The sequence below is a fragment of the Pithys albifrons genome, chromosome 3 (assembly GCF_047495875.1).
Source record: "Pithys albifrons albifrons isolate INPA30051 chromosome 3, PitAlb_v1, whole genome shotgun sequence".
Classification (NCBI taxonomy): domain Eukaryota; kingdom Metazoa; phylum Chordata; class Aves; order Passeriformes; family Thamnophilidae; genus Pithys; species Pithys albifrons.
The window spans coordinates 63081180-63099502 of NC_092460.1; the positions used below are offsets into that span (position 1 = coordinate 63081180).

General features: G+C 40.1%; 1 protein-coding gene across 1 annotated transcript in view; it reads right to left on the reverse strand.

Moving 5' to 3' along the window:
* The window catches only part of ZDHHC17 (zinc finger DHHC-type palmitoyltransferase 17), a 66083-nt gene extending 51936 nt beyond the window's left edge, over positions 1 to 14147 (reverse strand). The window contains exon 1 of the mRNA XM_071552182.1: positions 14040 to 14147. Coding sequence (XP_071408283.1) covers positions 14040 to 14102 — 63 coding nt within the window. The 5' untranslated portion in view covers positions 14103 to 14147. The remainder of the gene's footprint in view (positions 1 to 14039) is intronic.
* Positions 14148 to 18323: the final 4176 nt, after the last annotated feature.

The following is an 18323-nucleotide window of genomic DNA, read 5'->3' on the forward strand; positions in this document are numbered from 1 at the left end:
GTGATTTGGACCAAGTCAGTGAAAATAATGCTGGTACACACTACGCTTGGCTGACAGTGCAAAAATGAAAGAAGCAAGGCAGCAGCCAGGAACCAAAAGGAATATTTTTCAGGGTTCTGAAAATCATGTGCAGGGCTAGGACACAGTACTATAAATGCAGAAGAGTAGTTTTTCCTAGTTATTATAGAAAGAAATAACCATAAAGAGAATATAATAGAGATTTCCAACATTTTAACTGCACAAGTTCCCAGTAACAGGAAATCAACTGACAGCCTCAAGTAGGAGATCATTAGGAGACCTACACCAAGTGAATGCAAACCTGGTTATCTGCTAAAGGTGTTACCTCTGTGCCTACCAAACACAGCCGCCAAATTCTCTCCTTGAACCTTGAGCCTTTGATTTCGCAGTCCATATCAGTCTGAGGCAATTCTGAGAACAGTCTGGTAATTTATGTCTCTGTTTAGAAAGTCTACTAGTCTGATTAAGTATCAGCTTGGTAGGAAACTAAAACTGTTGCAATTCAACACCTCAACTTCCCAAATGTTATAGCTTGTGATACACTAATAGTCAGTCAACAGAATTCAACTTCTAGCCACCTTTGCTTTTGGAGTGGACACATACACCCACCAATGGAAAAAACAGACATAATCAGACTTCAAATTACTTCAGTCAACCTGGTACAACCTTATGCCTGACATGTATATGGTCCTACCAATAGTCACTTCCAACAGAACAGCAAAATTCTTAGTTATTCAATGAACAGCACTGAAACCCAAAAGCACATTCTTAAACCTCACAAGAAGTTCAAACTATGCCCTTTAAAAAGACAAAAAAATTCCTGTAATTGAAACACATCATTTCTAATACTATACTAGAGAGACATAAATGTTTTCTGAAGCATTTGTTGTTCAAATAAGAAAAGCATAAATGTAAACTCTTCTGTGTATCTGCCCAGCCATTGGTCAAGTTCTGCCATGTGTTTCTCCAGTTATTTGAAAAAGAAGAATCAGAAAAGGAGAGTATTGTGATTGTTTAATCTGAATACACTACAGATTTGCAAACAATCGGAGAGACTTCAAATGCCAAATTACGGAAAGTAATTAATTTGTCAAGGACAGTATATTTAAACTACTAAGACTGAAAAAAAGGACAGCAGTAAGACAACGCAACATTTAAAAGTGGAAAAGCTAAGACTAAATATGCAAGGATGTCAACTCTGTTACTTAATACAGCTTGTAGAGACACCAGAATTCCTTACAAGTCTATACCTGCTTACATCTCTTTACCCATTACAGGCCATGTAAAAGACATGGCTCAGAACAAACCACAGCAAAGCTTAAGAACTAGCAAACGTTTAACCTTTCTAACAGTTCTTTGGCAAGGTTTTTAAATGTTTAGCATAGCAATTTAAAAGACTGTCAATTAAAAAGCTGAGGACACTAAACACAATCACTTTCTATATGCATTGCTACCAAACACAATGGTTTCAACACAGGCACAACAATCCGCTGTGCCCCAACATGGGCAGGCACGTCCCTAAGCAGGTTGCCCGACCCAAGCTGCCTGTTCCAGGTGTCTCACAGCGTGTTCAGACCGAGCAGCACCAACTGAGCTGGTGCCACACCAGGGGGGAGTTTGCCCAGTGTCAGTCATGCTGAATCAGCAGCTAAGCCAGAAAGAAATTACGACATTCGGCCAGCATCTTTTTTTCGAGTTTAACAGAAAATTAAAGCAGACAAAATAGAGATATTACTTCTTCCAACCTGCTGGACAGAAGAGAAAGTTCAACTTCATCCTAAACTAACCTAGGTTATCTGCCTCTCACTATTAAAGGAACAGAAATAAGCATAAAAAAGTGAAAATAATGACAAAATTACTAAATTCTCATCTAAAAGAATGAAGCTTCTCTAAATTCATAAGTGCTCACACAAATTTTAGGAAAATGCTTAAAGTTCTTGAAACTACTATGACTTTCTTTAAACATATGATACAACAGACTGATAATAAAGCAACAACATAATATTTTCAGCCTAGGATATAAGCCACATTCACAAATGGCTTCAACAATATTCCCAAGTGTTAAAGTATTTGTCCCGTCATGATGAAAATATTTATTTCAGGAAAATTTAATTTTTCAATGATGCTCCACCGTTAAAAAACACTACCAGCTAATTAAAAGATGAAAAACTCATTGAAACCCAAGCACATTTGTTCTTCAGTACTTTGATCTTTAGTGGCAACAGCTCTTCTCCAGCTGAAAGTCAGGAAAACTAAACAGAAGGTAGTAGAGCAGAGCTTGATTTCACTGAGTTACAATAAGCAGGTAGCAAACAGTAAATCTCCACTTATTTAATTCTGTTTCAAGGAGCCATTTCCAAGTCTGACTTGAGCCAAATGAGCAGTTCACATTACCAGAAGAGAAAGGTCATTTCTCTGCCCACTCTCCCCCCCTGCTCTTGGCTGTGCTCCTGCTGCCTGACTCAAGCCAGCCTCGGTGCTCGGGGCAGTGGCCACGCTGCGCCCACGCGATTCCCGGGAGGAACGGGGGGCAGAGGGATCAATGACAAACAGAAAACACTCAATCTTTTACTAGGACAGCAAGTTGAATCTGTTTCTCCAGAGCCATTAACAGAGGGAAGGCAAGTAAACAGAAGGTAGCAGGAATATTTTGGCAGCTGTCAATTGTTAATTTGACTAAGTAATCATGGAACAACACACTCCAGCTTTTAAATATTCAAGGATGTCAGGCTGACAGGTTAAAGAAAATGATTCTACTTAGAAACTGCTAGAGTTGGTTGGCTTAGAAGACTGCAAGAAAGACAGATCTTCCTTACTCATAAGAATCAAATTTGGTTCCTCAATTACTATCAAGGGTCATTTCTTCAAGATGAGCTTCCCACTTCAGTGACTATTCTCTGACAGTGCCCCAATCACTGTTGTGCATTCGTGACGAGTTTGCCATCACTCATTAGTTACAAAGTGTGCAGACAGCTCGCACAGACGCGTAAGTAATGCAGTGCAGGAAAAAACTCCAAAGAGAGAATAACGCTTTAAAGAAAAGAAAAAAGTTAAAGGTGTTTTGGAAAAAAGAAACAACACAGAGAAGAAAAGGGAACCTCCTCTGGAAAACAGGACCCCGCAGGGGAAAAAAGACAAAGTGCAGGGGAATGAGAGGGAAAAATAAATGTTAATTTTTGGAAGATGTGCTAATACCAGCATTCCCAATCAATCCTCCTCATAACCAAATGCACAAGTAAAGTTATGCTCATTTCCCCATAATACTCAAAACTTTTAACCTTTTGTAATAAAAAAGCTTAAATGAAATAAGCTTAAGGAAAATTCTGAGAGGAGTATTCTCAGAAAAAAAAAAAGAAGTTATGCATTAAAGAATAAGATGACCAAGACTGAATTATTGTGAGAGAGCAATTTTATAATTCACAATTACAAATAGCAGTAGGATGTGAATAGGTTGATGTGTCTGCTTGGACATAAGGAAGGGAGGCAGAAACTGCTGCTTGCAGCTGCTCCACATGGCCCTGGTAGCATTAACAGATGGCTGGGACTGCTTTTCCTTCACCATTATGCAATTGCTGCAAGGAAGTGATACCATGTTCAAAACCAGATACTCAAATTCTGAATGGTGACCAAGATCATTGAGACTTAAAGAGAAAATGCTAATACGTTTTAAAATAAAAAATTTAGCACTAAAAGCATTGTCTTCCATAAAATATTGCATACTAATGCTTTTGTTTCTTAATAAAAACAAAGCAATTTCTCTTTCAATTGATGACTACATCATTTTCATATATAGCTGCAGTCAAAAAAATCATAACAAAATAGGAAGTGACTGCAACTATTTCAGAGAAGCTAAATAACAAAACAATCCTCACGTATGTGTGTTGCACACAGCTGGAACTACTGGAGGTTCATATTAAAGAATTCCTTCCTCCATATTTGAGTGTTCAATTTCCCAGTCCTTCATTTATTTACTACTGTATCATATTTTTTAGCTGTTTTCCTCCTACTTTTAAAAAGGTGCAAGAATCTACACATATAAATCTCTATATAGTTATATATTATACACATCCACACTCATATATATACACATAAAGACTAGTTACTCATGACCCAGCATTAATAGAAAAATGCTCACAAATTAATCACAAAAAATACTGTTGGTATTTTAATATTTTTAATCAAAAACCCCCTTCTGAAGTTTATGATCACTTTCCTTCACCTAATCTTCAACACAGAAAGTCACTAAGCTGAGGGTAAAATGATCATCTCTTAATTTTAGCGAGAATCACATCTAATTCTTTATAGGCATCAGAAGAACAGCTTTTCCTTCTCTAGAAACTGGTTACTCTCTCCATGTACTGCTGTACCCACTAACCTGACTAGCTGTTGGCTGCCATCAAGTGGGAGCAGTCTGACCCTTCTCATAGACCAATGAAGTCCCAGCCAAAACCAGAATTCTGTAGGGCTATGAAGGTTCATCATTTTGAGGAGCCAGAGTGTTCAGCAGCTCTGAGTTGTTGAGATTGTCTGAACTGGGATGATTCACAAACACCTTCAGTTTAGCTAATACATGCCAGAGAACTTTCACCTAAACCAGATCACATTCTCCACAGGAAAAAAAAAAAAGTGTGCAGTATCACTTTTTCTTTTTAACTGCTCAAGCAATGCATTAAAAAAAAAAGTTTGGTGTTTGGCTTGCAAATTTATAATATCAGCCTTGCCTTACTTTGACCCTTACAATTTCTGCAAGGATTCTCCCCAATCCCTATTACAGCCTTAAATTACACAAAATGAGTAACTTCCATTCAGTGGTAATTCTGTCACTGTTTTCCATTACTTTTGAAATTTTACCGTATCTTTTGAAGTCTGTTTAGTTTAACTCCCAAATTTTTGGTCTATTTGCATGGTTTCTTGACATGCCAAAAGAAAAGATGCATTTATGAAAAACCCTGAAGCAGCTAATGATAGAATACATAAACAATGGGAAAAATCTGTAACTAATACTCTTCTTTTTTTAAAAAAAAAAGCAAGTCACAGTGAAAGTTGGCAATGCTTTCTTTAAAGAGCAGTGAAATAATTTGAGAAAAGCCCCATTTCAAATGTCATAAAGTGGTTCCTTTTGCTGACAGAGTTCCACCCACAAGCAAGTGAGCCATCACACATTCTGCACACTCCCCAACGTAATGTAATTTTTTACATAACAAGTTAGAGATGCTCAACTAGAGCCCTTAATCCATCCACTCTACACAGAGGTCAGAGCTCCTGCAATTTAAAGCGCAGCTGGTAATGAGCAAATCTGTTCCTTCAAAACAACTATCCACAACCAATCAACTGCTTTCTAGTTATTTCCTACAGATGCTCCTAAATTGAACAGTGTTACACTTTAGCAAGCAATGGCGTCACAAATAGGCTTTTTGGAAGGCCTTGTATTTGCACATAAAGCGTCACCAACAAGTGCTATTTAAAACAGCTGCATTTACAAGCATTTTTAAAGGTTAAAAAAACTAAAAGTTTAAAATACCATGGTTTAAAGCTCACTTTAAAGCTTTTGTTTAGTCAGCAACTTACATTAACACATACATACATGTTTTTGGCTTTCTCTTAGAAGAATGTTGTATTATATTCTCAGCAGAACACAATTCTTTTGGCAGAAATGAAACTTCTTCCAGGTGAAAAGTTCCAAATGAAATTCTTTTTCTAAGTGATTTACACAGGTCTAGGTCTCATGAGATTGAAGATCCCGCAACATAAAAAAAAACCCACCATAAAAATCCCTGAGAGACCCAGCAGTAGTAGCCAGTCATGAGATTAAAGAGGGAAATATGTATTTCGTTTCACATTAAAGTGCTGAACCTCAAAATGCACCCAAGTATGTATCTTGCTGACACTCAGCTACTTGGAGAAAATAAGCCCTCTTTTTGAAAATTCATAGAAAAGGATATTCTGAAAATTCTTTTTCAAAGATCAAGGTTTTTCATTCAATTTTCAAACCTGCTAACATCAAGCCAGTAGAAAGATTAAATCAAGAATTAGAGCACTGGCAAGTGCACATTACACAATGAGCAGTCAGCCTACGTATGGATGCTCTTTTCTTCTTGGCAGATACAGAAAAAAAGTTAGTACAAGTGAAGCTCAACCCTTGTAAAAGAATTCAATTCACCATTCCCATCACAACTTTTGAAGCAGCAAATGGAGCTTCTAACGAACAGTCTTAGCTAAGTAAACTCCCATTCTCACCTACGATAAACATGGGCTGGTTTACCCACCACAACTAGGAAGTGGACGAAAGGTGTTTCCAGTCACACTAATCGTCAACTTTCTGCAGCAAATAAGGTCTCACAGTTACAAACAGTCCCATTCTGTCCATCTTCCAAATCAGTCCTGCCACCTCACCACCTACCTTCGGTTAATACTGCAGTGCACTTGATCCTACCGTGAGTAGTTTTAATGAACTGGCAAGAAGTTATTGAGAGGTTTTTTATTGGATGCATTTTCTACTGATCTCCTTCCCTGAACTGGCTCATCCTGGGACCAGACAAGCATCACTGGCAGGTGAGTGCAGCTGGAAGCATTCAAAGGTAGGTTTCACATCCTTAAGACAAGCTAAAACTGACCTGCCATCAGGCAGTGGTCACACTCATGGTCCCAGCTGTACCTTCTCCATTAACTCTCACTGGTTCTCACAACAGCACAGTGATGGTTTCAGTTAGATCAGGTCACAGACTCACAAAGCAAGAACCTCCCCAATTCACCTACCAATTGTCCCACAATTGCCACACAATTGCAAGAGCTTACCTCGGGAAGGGGAATGGGCTGTGTCTGGTTCCACCATGGCTTTAGACCAGCTGAAACTCAACTGTAAAAATCACCTCCTTCAGAGCCAGCAATACAAGTGTTTTTAAAGCACTCTGATGTCCTCTCTCTCTTGCTACTGTGCTTCTTCCTTCTTAGTCATATTCTCCCCATCTGAAGCAGCTTTCCTAGCTCTCACTGCAGCATTCCCACTATCCTCCATTTTTGATACCTTCCCCTCTTACAGTGACAATAAAAGAAGACACTTCTACAATCCTCAGGGCACCCTAAATGCATAGGAAGAAATTACTACATTTCAAAATTGCACAAGACAAATTGTTGTCAAATGTTACAGCACGTGCTGGGCATGTCAGGCCCAAGGCTTCAATTAAGCCACACTGCCTCTGACTTCAGAAAAAGCTTTCTACTTTTCTCTACAGTCTCATTTGAAACAGTCCAGTGTTACTCTCAACTACAAAACTGCCTTGAATGTCGAATCTTTATCTCATATTGTCTTTGAAAAGCCAGACAAGGGTGTGCGTGCAGAAACAGCAATTACTGAGGCTGCTCCTGCCTAAGCATGTCAGTACCAATGGCAATACTGTCCAGTTTCAAGCAAACAGCAAACATTTTCCTCCTTAATTCCATAAACCCTCTTCTGCATTTATAAAGTCTCATTACTTTCCTGAGCAAACAGGCAAACACAGTGAGATACATGCTGCTGAAAGACTAATCTTTTACGAAATCTAGAAGAAACAAAGCCTGTTCCTAACAAGTCAAGGCAAAGTGAATCAACACAAATTTGGGTCAAACTAGACATTTATCACTGATGCTTTAAGAAGGGATGTCTCAGAAAGTTCAAAATCAATTACTGCCCAAATCAGAAGAAAATAGGTAAAAAAAGCTGTAAATAGTTGAAATCTATTTTAAGTGTTTTACTAGATGCCCAAGAAGCCACAATTTTATCACTGAGAAAAAGCCCAGTGTTGAAAAAATGCAGTTTACAAGGGAAGTGAGAACAACTGCAAAAAAAGTCTTGTAAAAATGGCAAGAGAAGCATTAATGATGACCATGACAAACTAGAAAAATTCCAAAACCTGAAATGCTAGCAAAAGAACACAATACATCCCTATCCCTAGAAGGGCAAGCATCATCCTAGCAACAAAAGAATTTAATAAATTTCTAACGATTACAAAGTAAGAATGATAGAACTGTAATAAAAACACCAAGCCACAATTTGGAAATGTTCAACAAGTGCAGAACAAAAACAGTCTAGCCAGAAATTTTAAATCATATCCTGCTGCCACAAGAAAGTGCTTTCTAACAGAACAACAAATACTAAACCTCTCTAAAATACGGGTTGCTCGGGTCAACCATATCGTCCAAAATATATAAATATTTGAATGAACTGAATATGTGAATGAATGGGTTTTCATTAAGCCAGAAGAAACTACAGTGATGTGGATAAAATAAGACATGGGTTATAAATGGTAACCACTTTAAGCTATTGCTGTTTTTTCCAGGTTTTGATACAGAACTTACAAAAACCAAATTCTGGTAAAGTAGTAGACTAGCAAAGACTGACACTGTGGCCTCACAGGAAATCAAACCTAGTCCTTTCAGTTGATAAGTGGTAGTAATGGTCAAATACAGTTAATGTCCAAAGTGTTTGATTCAGTATTGTCTGATATTTTATTGAGAAATTAGAATATAAAGTTAATTGGTCTATCTCACATGTATTAAAAATTAGAGGTTAACAAGCTTTATGCTTATGATTTGTTTTGTGACTGTTACATACTGTCCTAGTTAAAAGACTATGCTGGTCAAAAAAAAACCCCTCTTGGTCTTTTCAGTAGCTCCCATTTTTAAAACCTCAGAGAAATGTTAATATGAAAGCCCTTCTGAGAGGACACCAGGCATTCTTCAGAACTTGTACCTTGACCCCAGTCTATTTCACCATTGTCCACAACCCAGAGGTAAATTACGCTCAGTTAAACTGAGGGGTTTGGGGTCAAAGCGGGCAGAGGGAAAGGGGAATGGGGAATGAATAATATTGGCTTCTGAGACAAAGTTCTGTATCAGTGTTCTGATACAACTTGGGGAAGGTCAGGACAGACCAGAATAAGGATTTCTAGACATCAACAAGAGCAAAGTCCTATATAAAAATGAAGGTCAATCCTAGAAACTATCTCAAAAGGACGGAAAAGACCTTGAGGTGGGTCATTATCTGGGCACAAGTACAAATATATATATGGGGAATCACGGAATGGCCTGGGTTGGAAGGGACCTTGAAGTTCCAACCTCCCTGACATGGGCAGGGGCACCTTTCCCAAGACCAGGTTGCTCAGAGATCCATCCAGTCTGCCCTTGAAATACTTCCAGGGACAGAGCATTCAGAGGGTGCTTTACTACAGCAACTGTGTGACTATTGGAACAGAGGTCTGTTCTCAAGTTCAGCCCTGCAACAGCTTCTGCGGAGAGTGCAAAGCCACGAAAACACTGAAAGAACACGAGAAACTCAAAAGGATCAGCAGGACTTCATACCATACAGCAGTGCAGGGATCTGATAATCATCAGCATATTAAATAAATACCGATAGACATATCTGGATAGCTATCTCTCAAGATGTAATGAAAAGAAATAAATTACATTCAGACTAGAAACAGGTTGAAGTCCCAAAGAGATTAACTAAACTTGGGGGAAACTTTCCCAACTGTACAATATGATCTATTACTGTGTTTTTTATTTTCTTTACTTTTAAGTATTATTCTGGCAATAAAACATTAAAAAAAAACCCTCACACTTCAGCACCTGCGATATAAGGTTGGATTGTATCTGCAGTTGTCTCTGGCCTCAGCCTCTGAAGCCACCCATGATACACAAAGCAAGGCTCACTCTTCAATATTAAGCATCCTAATCTGTCTGAGACATCACATTTCCATCCTCCTTTTTAAGTAATATAATAACCGATACCTGATCTTTGAATGAGCTCACAAATGTAAGACCTGTTGCTGGAGTGATCATGACTGAGCGACACAGCAAGTCCTGTACTTGCACAGGACAACTAAGAACAATCTGCACCCCAGTACAGGCCCAACAATATCTACAAAATCTGACAGGGAACAGAGTTGGACTGTAAAGTCAGGGCTTTCACTGACATTTTAAACAGAAAAAAATTAGAGCCAAAGCTATCTACAATAGGTTTCCCTGTGATCTTCAAACTGCCAACAAGGAATACAAGGAGATATCACGCTTCTGGCTTCCTCGGTAGTTACAAATTGAACTACAGGGAGAGAAACAACAATAAAAATGAAGGCTTCCATCTGGAAAAAACCCTGTCTGACAGAGCCCAAAACTCCTAAAATTTCCTTCCAACTTTGCAGGAAGATTGTTCTCAGCTGAGACTTCTCTAATGCCAAAAGAGATCTGTAATAACCAATAACTTCAATCTTTCTCAAATATATCCCACACCACCTGACACTGGTGAATGCACCACATTGCAGTAACAGAACAGATCTTTCTCCCCAGTAATAGTTCTTATCATTTAGGAAGAGATGCAGCCTTCAACAGCTGAAATACCTTTCAGTTCAGCCCATATTAGGCCACATTTAGAATATTTTCCAAACACAAAGAAGCAATGCAAACAAAATCCATTTTCTAAAGATTTCTCCCTTCCCATCCCTTGAATTTCAGAATAAAACATCCAGACCTATCATCACCTACCACAGAACAGTCAGGAAGCCATTCTTGTTGAGAAAACCCAAGGAATTTAAAGCCAGTAGGCCACAGGCCTATTAAAATAGTTTAGTCAAAGGATAACAAGCACAACTAGCATGAGTAGAATTCCCCTACTAAGGCTACACTGTATCAAATGAAGCAGAGCTTGCCATTCTGTCACCAGAAACCTGCACACTGGGAGGAAACAAGCCAGCAGGAACTACTTAGTGCGGTGTTACTGTGCCATCCTGTGGTGCCCTGCACATCTCATACTGGAGCTACCACCTCACACTGAGAGGCAGCCAATGCCTTGTCGACCTGGAGAGCTACACCCACAGGGCTCGCTTTGGTCATCCACACACTCAACAACCCCACAGAAAAGTTCATGTATATGAAAGTGGTGGTATCTCAATCACAGAATCAGGGGCACTCCAACACAGTCTACACTCTATATTCCCATATTTGAAACACTGCTCAGTTATCCATTTGTGGAATTCACAAACTTGCATATGGTCTCTAGAAAGGCATCCAAATACAAGCTGAAAACCTTAGGAGACGGATAATTCATCACTGCCCTTCTTTCTTTGTTACAGTTACTTCTCACCCTTAGCATTTACCACTTGTGGCTTTCAATTTGATCCCATTCAACTTCACTTTCTAGTCACTGGATCCTGTTAAGAGTAACTGAAGGGGGGAAAAAAGATGGTTCTCTCTACTTCAAACAACATGAACAGAGTTTTTGTAAGCACTTTACCATAAGGCATTATTATTTTTAACTCCTTCTCATATTCTTAATGACTTTTAAAACACAAAACCTCCATCATTACCATTACCACACACTCGGCCAAAAACCATTTCCTTGTTCCTACATATTTTTAATCAAGGCATTATACTGGGAAATTCTGCTGAACTGCTTGTTCATATTTGTATCGCACCAGTCAACAAATTTTGGGGTACAATCCCATGCCTACGTTCCTTACCTTCTAAGTACCAATTTGAATCTAGCTGCACTAAGGTGCACTTTGCTTTATCAGCATAAAATGACTTCCAGATAGTTTTGTAGAGTTCTGTCCTCCCTGCTTAGCACCTGGCTTGTTTGTCTGCAAGTTTTATTAATGACATTTTGATATTAGTTCCAAACCATTAATGAAAAAATCTGAACCTAATAGACTACCTCCTCTGATACTTTCAGGAACAATGACATCCAGAAATAACCCTCTCTAACAACTATTTCCAAGTTGTACCAGTTACCCAGGACCTCTCCATGCATTTATCATGTAAGATCATTCTATAACTATTACATGAGCAATTAATGTTATTTGTTATACTTCACCACTAAAATTATTTTTGTAAGCTTTGTTGTTCCACTAGTAATCTTACAACTGGAAGAAAACTGTGGCATCAACACTCAAAAATTTTGAAAGTAATCCAAATTACTCAACACAGTAAGTCGACACAAGACAGTAAGAAACAAGTCTCATAAAAAAAAAGGCAGAGAAAAAATACACGGAAAAGGCACACGACACAGACAACAGTAGCATGAAACATAAAAAAAACTGGTAGAGATTTTGTCAGCCCTATAAAAAGCATCAGTTTTAAATGTGTACAAATGTTGGAACTGATTAAATATTCCAACATCACCACTTACACAAGGACATAGTGATATTTTCTTAAAACTGGGAAATCACCAGGTATTAAGGCCCCTGACCTTCAAAAGTGACAACACAGATGCCCTGCACTGTTCAGCAGGCAGGTCTGGGACAATAATGTTCTGTTATGGCACAGAATCCTTAAGTTTTTAAAAGAGCTTTTCTGGAGTATCTGTGAACAGCCAGTCTGTCTCACCGCCAACATGAAAAAACATGCTTCTCTTCTGAAGCTTATATGCACAAACACATTTTAAGAAATAAGAGAACACCTACTGACATCCATGTAAACACTGCCCTCTAAATAAGGTCTAGTCAGATACTCAGCATTTCCAGGAAAACCAAATAAAACTCCCTCCAAACTAGTTAGATAAGTGATATTTATTGCATATTAAAACACTCAGGTTGATGTAAAAGCACATAACGTGTATTATCTTTCTTCCCCGTCTTTTGTACACACATTCAACTTTATACAAGTAATAGCACAGAATTCTACCAGATTAACTAGTTAAAATCACCAACTTACAGTGAGATATTTCAGTTTGCTATATAGTAATTACTCAAAGTTAATTTAACAAACACTGATCTTCAATCTTTAAAACACAATGATTTTCTGACAGACTGTAGATGCTTTTTATTCCATTTTAAATTTTTAGACTGCCCATCTAAAATTTCTGCAAGTTAAGAACACTTTCTTTCAAAGAACATCAACATCACAGTCTGGATTGTTACTGAAAACTTGTGTCACTTCTGAAAAACATCAGACATTGCTAAGGAGGGTAATTCTCCAGTTAGTCTGAAGAAACATGTAGCAACAGTGTACTTAAAATAAACCCTTCTCCCCCCAAAATAATCAAGACACTCATTTGGGGCTTATTACTTTGCTACTTAAACTTTAGAATAGAGGGATCTATTCTAAAGTCATGAGCACAGTTTAGAGAAGTAGAGTGGGCAGGATACACAACCAACATATAGAGGCCTACAGAGCCTTTTCAGTCATGAAATAAACTAGAAGGTGTCTTTTAGGATGTTGTTTAAGGAAAAAAGTACCATCTGCTTAGGAAAAACAGGAGCCTGGCATATGCACTTATCCGTTTTGTAGGCAGAAAAAAATCTATTCTTACAGTCCTTATTATATCAGGTGACAACTCCACACGTAAAAGCTTTTCTAAACTATTTAAAATACATCTCAAAACAACCATACTATTCCTCAAGAATGCAGGCATGCTGCTGTTAAACGTGGGCGGCACAAGAAAAGGATATAAAATACGGCACGAAACGACCTCTACACGTTACCTGTAACCATTCCCGCACGGCCCGGCCCACGCACGGGCACAGAGAGGCCGTTTGCTCTCAAAATAAACCCACGACACGCGGGGTGGGCTGGACGGGGCCAGGCCCGACCTGCAGGGAAGCCGCGGGCCAGTGCCAGCCAAACCCAAGGGGAAACATTTATTCCTCCTTCCCGACCCTGTTCCCCCCGGCAGACGGGCCGGGTCGGGGCGCTGCCGCTCGGGGGCCCGGTGCCGCGGTAGTCCCGGGGCGGCTCCGCCTCCGCCTCGGGCCCGGCCCGGGGGCGGCAGGACCGCCGGGGAGGGCGCAAGGGACCCCGCAGCCACCGCCCCGCCCGGCCGCCTCCCTGCCCTGCCCTGCCCTGTCCTGCCCTGCCCTACCCGGCCCGCCCCGGCCGCCGCCGCCGCGCACACCCAGGCCGGCGGCGGGGGACGCACCTCCCGCCCCGCGCGCACCCCGCCCGCCGGCCCGCCTGGCCCCGCGCACTCCGGTAGCGGGGGTGCCACCCCGACCGCGCCCCGAGCCCCGAGCTCTGCTGCCGCGCCCCGAGCTCGCCCGGCGCGGCGCTCGCACCTCCGGGTGCAGGATGGGGACGCATCCCGCCTCCTTCTCGTACTCCTCCAGCGGCGCCGCCATCTTCCTGCCGGCCCCGCGCCCGCTGCATGCCGGGAACTGCGCGCGCGCGCCCCCGCGCGCTCCCCCCGTCCGCTCCCGGCGGCGATGAGAGACACAGGAGTGTGTATGTGTCTCTGTGTGTGTGAGTGTGTGTGTCTGTGTGTCTGTGTGTGTCTCTGTCTGTGTGTCTGTGTGTCTGTGTGTGTCTGTGTGTGTGTGAATATGTGTCTGTGAATGTGTGTGTGTGTGTGTGTGTGTGTCTGTGTGTGTGTGTGTCTGTGTGTGTGTGTGTGAATATGTGTCTGTGTGTGTGTGTGTCTGTGTGTGTGTGTGTCTGTGTGTGTCTGTGTGTCTGTGTGTGTCTGTGTCTGTGTGTCTGTCTGTGTGTGTCTGTGTCTGTGTGTCTGTCTGTGTCTGTCTGTGTGTGTTTGTGTGTGTCTGTGTGTCTGTCTGTGTGTGTCTGTGTGAGTGTGAGTGTGTGTCTGCGTGTGTGTCTGTGTCCGTGTGTGTGTGTGTCTGCGTCTTTGTGAGTGTCTGTGTCTCTGTGTGTGTATATGTCTGTGTCTGTGTGTGAATGTGTGTGTGTCTGTGTGTGTGTGTGTGTGAGTGTGTGTGAATGTGTGTCTGTGCCTGTGTGTGTGTGAATGTGTGTCTGTGCCTGTGTGTGTGTGAATGTGTGTCTGTGAATATGTGTCTGTGAATGTGTGTGTGTCTGTGTGTGTGTCTGTGTGTGTGTGTGTCTGTGTGTGTGTGTGTGAATATGTGTCTGTGAGTGTGTGTGTCTGTGTGTGTGTCTGTGTCTGTGTCTGTGTGTGTCTGTGTGTCTGTCTGTGTGTCTGTCTGTGTGTCTGTGTGTGTCTGTGTCTGTGTGTCTGTCTGTGTCTGTCTGTGTGTCTGTGTGTGTTTGTGTGTGTCTGTGTGTCTGTCTGTGTGTGTCTGTGTGTGTGTCTGTGTCCGTGTGTGTGTGTGTCTGCGTCTGTGTGTCTGTGTCTCTGTGTGTGTATATGTCTGTGTCTGTGTGTGAATGTGTGTGAGTGTGAATGTGTGTCTGTGCCTGTGTGTGTGTGAATGTGTGTCTGTGTGTGTCTGTGTGTGTGTGAATATGTGTCTGTGAATGTGTGTGTGTCTGTGTGTGTGCATGTGTGTGTATGTGAGTGAGACTGTGAGAGTGTGAGAGAGAATACGTGTGTGAGTGTGTCTGTGAGTGTGTGTGAGAGAATGTGTGTGTATGTGTGTGAATGTGTGTGAGACTGTGAGAGAGAATGTGTGTGTGAGAGGGAGAATGTGTGTGAGAGTGTGTGTGTATGAGTGTGTGAGAGAGAATGTGTGTATGTGTGCGAGAGTGTGTGTGTCAGTGTGTGAGTGAGAATGTGTGTATGTGTGCGAGAGTGTGTGTGTCAGTGTGTGAGTGTGGGTGTGAGTGTGTGTCTGTAAATATATATACATGTACGTGTGTGTGCGCATGTGTGTGTAAATATATATACACCGACGTATGTGTGTGTATATATATATACACACCATATTATATAGATATGGTATATGCATATATGTATATACAGACCCTGTATTTTTTGAGATACCAGTATCAGTACTCCTGGAATCAATATTTAGTAGAATTTATGTTTGGGGAGGCACTCAGCCTAATTAAGGTCATTGCAAGTTGGAATGTAAGCAAAAGGAGAGTTCCCCTGTGCATTTCATGTAAATTTCCTTCCACAGTAAACCATATCTGTCCATTCTTTTTTGGGATTATCTTCATGCTCGCTGGATAGCAAAGAGAGCACAGGAAGAAATCAAGAAGATTTTAAGAAGTTTTTTGCTCTCAGATGCAGGAATGTTTGAAAACCTCCAAAAGTCCCGAAGGCGCCTGGAAATGATTCCCTCCAATCATTCATACCCAACTGGGGCACATTTGTTCCCAAACTGATGGTTTCTTACATCCAGACACATACAACACCCTCCAGCTGGCCAAGTATCTGCTGCAGATTCAGAGGACAAATTATAAAATAGGTTTGATTCTGTTTAGATGGTCATTTCTGGTCTTACAGGCTACATAATTCCAGGATTAGGAATCCTAAAGCTCTTTATTTCAATTTATTTCTTTTTTATAAATTACATTTTAATCAAAAATGTTTTTGCAATTATGGAACGTTATTGCTGGTTTGACTGCTGCATTATATTGTTATATATATGGTGTTCCCATTCGCCTTTGTGAGAAAGGGACTTTCAGATAATACATTTTGTTGTATCATAATACATTAAGCTCATAAGCCTAAAACTCCACAATGATATTCTCTTCATTACTCTTTCCTATCTCATGGAAAATGTAACAGAGAAGCACTAATAAATTCTGACTGCAGCATTATTAAAATGTTAAACCATAAATGTCTTTTTTTGCTGTATATTTAAATTCAAAATTGCCAAGAAGAATGATACAGGATTTAGACAGGGGGGTGTGAAAGAGGTCTCAAAGCACATATTTGAAACCATAAGGACAGAAGTGCTAAAAGAGCAGAACAAGACATAGAGCATACAGGAGAGGATCTTTTTTTAACTGTCTATATTGTTAAATGTACTAAGGCTTAGATATAATTTGCAATTTGATTTGCATGAGGAAAAGGTTTTTCATCCCCCTGCAAACCCCAGAAATAGAAATCCTATCAATCACAACAGTTCATCACTCTTATTTCTAATAAAAGCAAGGGTGATAAAATAACCAAAAATCTTTATAGTACTTTTACTATGCAGATTAGTTTTCCCTGTAACTCTGAAGAACCTGTGCTTCATCCCATGTCTCTGAACTGCATTGCGAACACATACTCTGACATCTGACTAGGTATTTAAAATCTGTTCTTCACAGGTCTACACATTCTGAAACCAATTTGGTTCCCTCATATATCTGCACAGAAAATTTTTGCCTTTAAACTGAGGCCTTGTCTGTGTATATAGTTCATGTGCAGCCTATTACATTCTTCTTCAGAACCAAGGGTTCCTTTTACCACCAACAAACAGCAGAATTAGAATATGGGAACGTGCTAAGGTGTCTCTGCACTAGAGGTCTGTTCAAAAGCTACTCAGAAGTTTAAAGTTTTCCACACTTCAAGCATTCCCTGTCATCTCCTAATCTGTAACACGATTACATGGAAACATGTAATTCACTGTCTTGCATTGACATTACAGACATGTGAACATCGGTGCAGAAGAGAACGGCAGATACAAACCCAATGATCTGCTATGGTAACAAAGTTTACCCTTATATTCCACAAATCTAAAACGCTGTAAGGTTAGATGTTTTTTCTGGACTCTGACAAAGAAATTACTATCTGACCTTGAACAATTATTTCACTCCTCTGTGATTTACTTTGCTCATTTGTAAATCAAATACTTTGTCCTCTAATTCAGGGGAGTACTCTGGGAATTTATTATCATTGCAGAGCAAATTTATCTCTCTGATTAAAGATACTTTGTAACTGTCAGGAATTATTGTTGATCAATGGTAGAAAATGCTCTTCTATGTGATTGCATTGAATGGTCCATAACTGATGTGTGAAAGTGCTTTCCATATTGACCAAAGAGGTTTTATCAAATTCTACTTACTAGGCATGCAATAAAGACAGGTCTGCAATACTGGTTAAACACCATACACAATAGAAAATCATTTTAGGTCCTATTATCACAAAAGGAAAACAATTCACCAGTACCATGGACACACAGATTTTCTTCTATTTATTTTGCTTCACATTAATAATTGTGAAAAGGGGCACAAGGTCTGGATACCTTTTATTTTTCAGGTAAGCCTAAAGACAGACAAACTGGGAAATAAGTGACACAGAGTCTTAGGAATCTCTATCCTGCAACATGAATTTTATCTTCTTTAACAAACCATTAAGAAAATAGGAAACCTTTGGCAGAGGCAAGAGGTATTTATAGACTACATGGTTCAGTATGGGATGACTGTGCAGCTATTTTAGCTTCAATCTTCTACTAAACTGTGAAATATGACAGTAAAATAAAAAAAACATTTAACATGCATGTCTTAGTAGTAGTTTTGTAATATGCCATTACCACTTAAAACAACTAAAAGCGTGAGTAAACCATGTTTGCCTTTGCAAGTAAATACAGCAAATAAAGCTAAGTGTTTATTCTCATGACAGGCCAAAACTTAAACTGAAAATATTCCACTGTCTTAGTTAAAAACTGGGTAATAAGTCAAAAGTACGCTATCTAATGCTGCAAGAATGA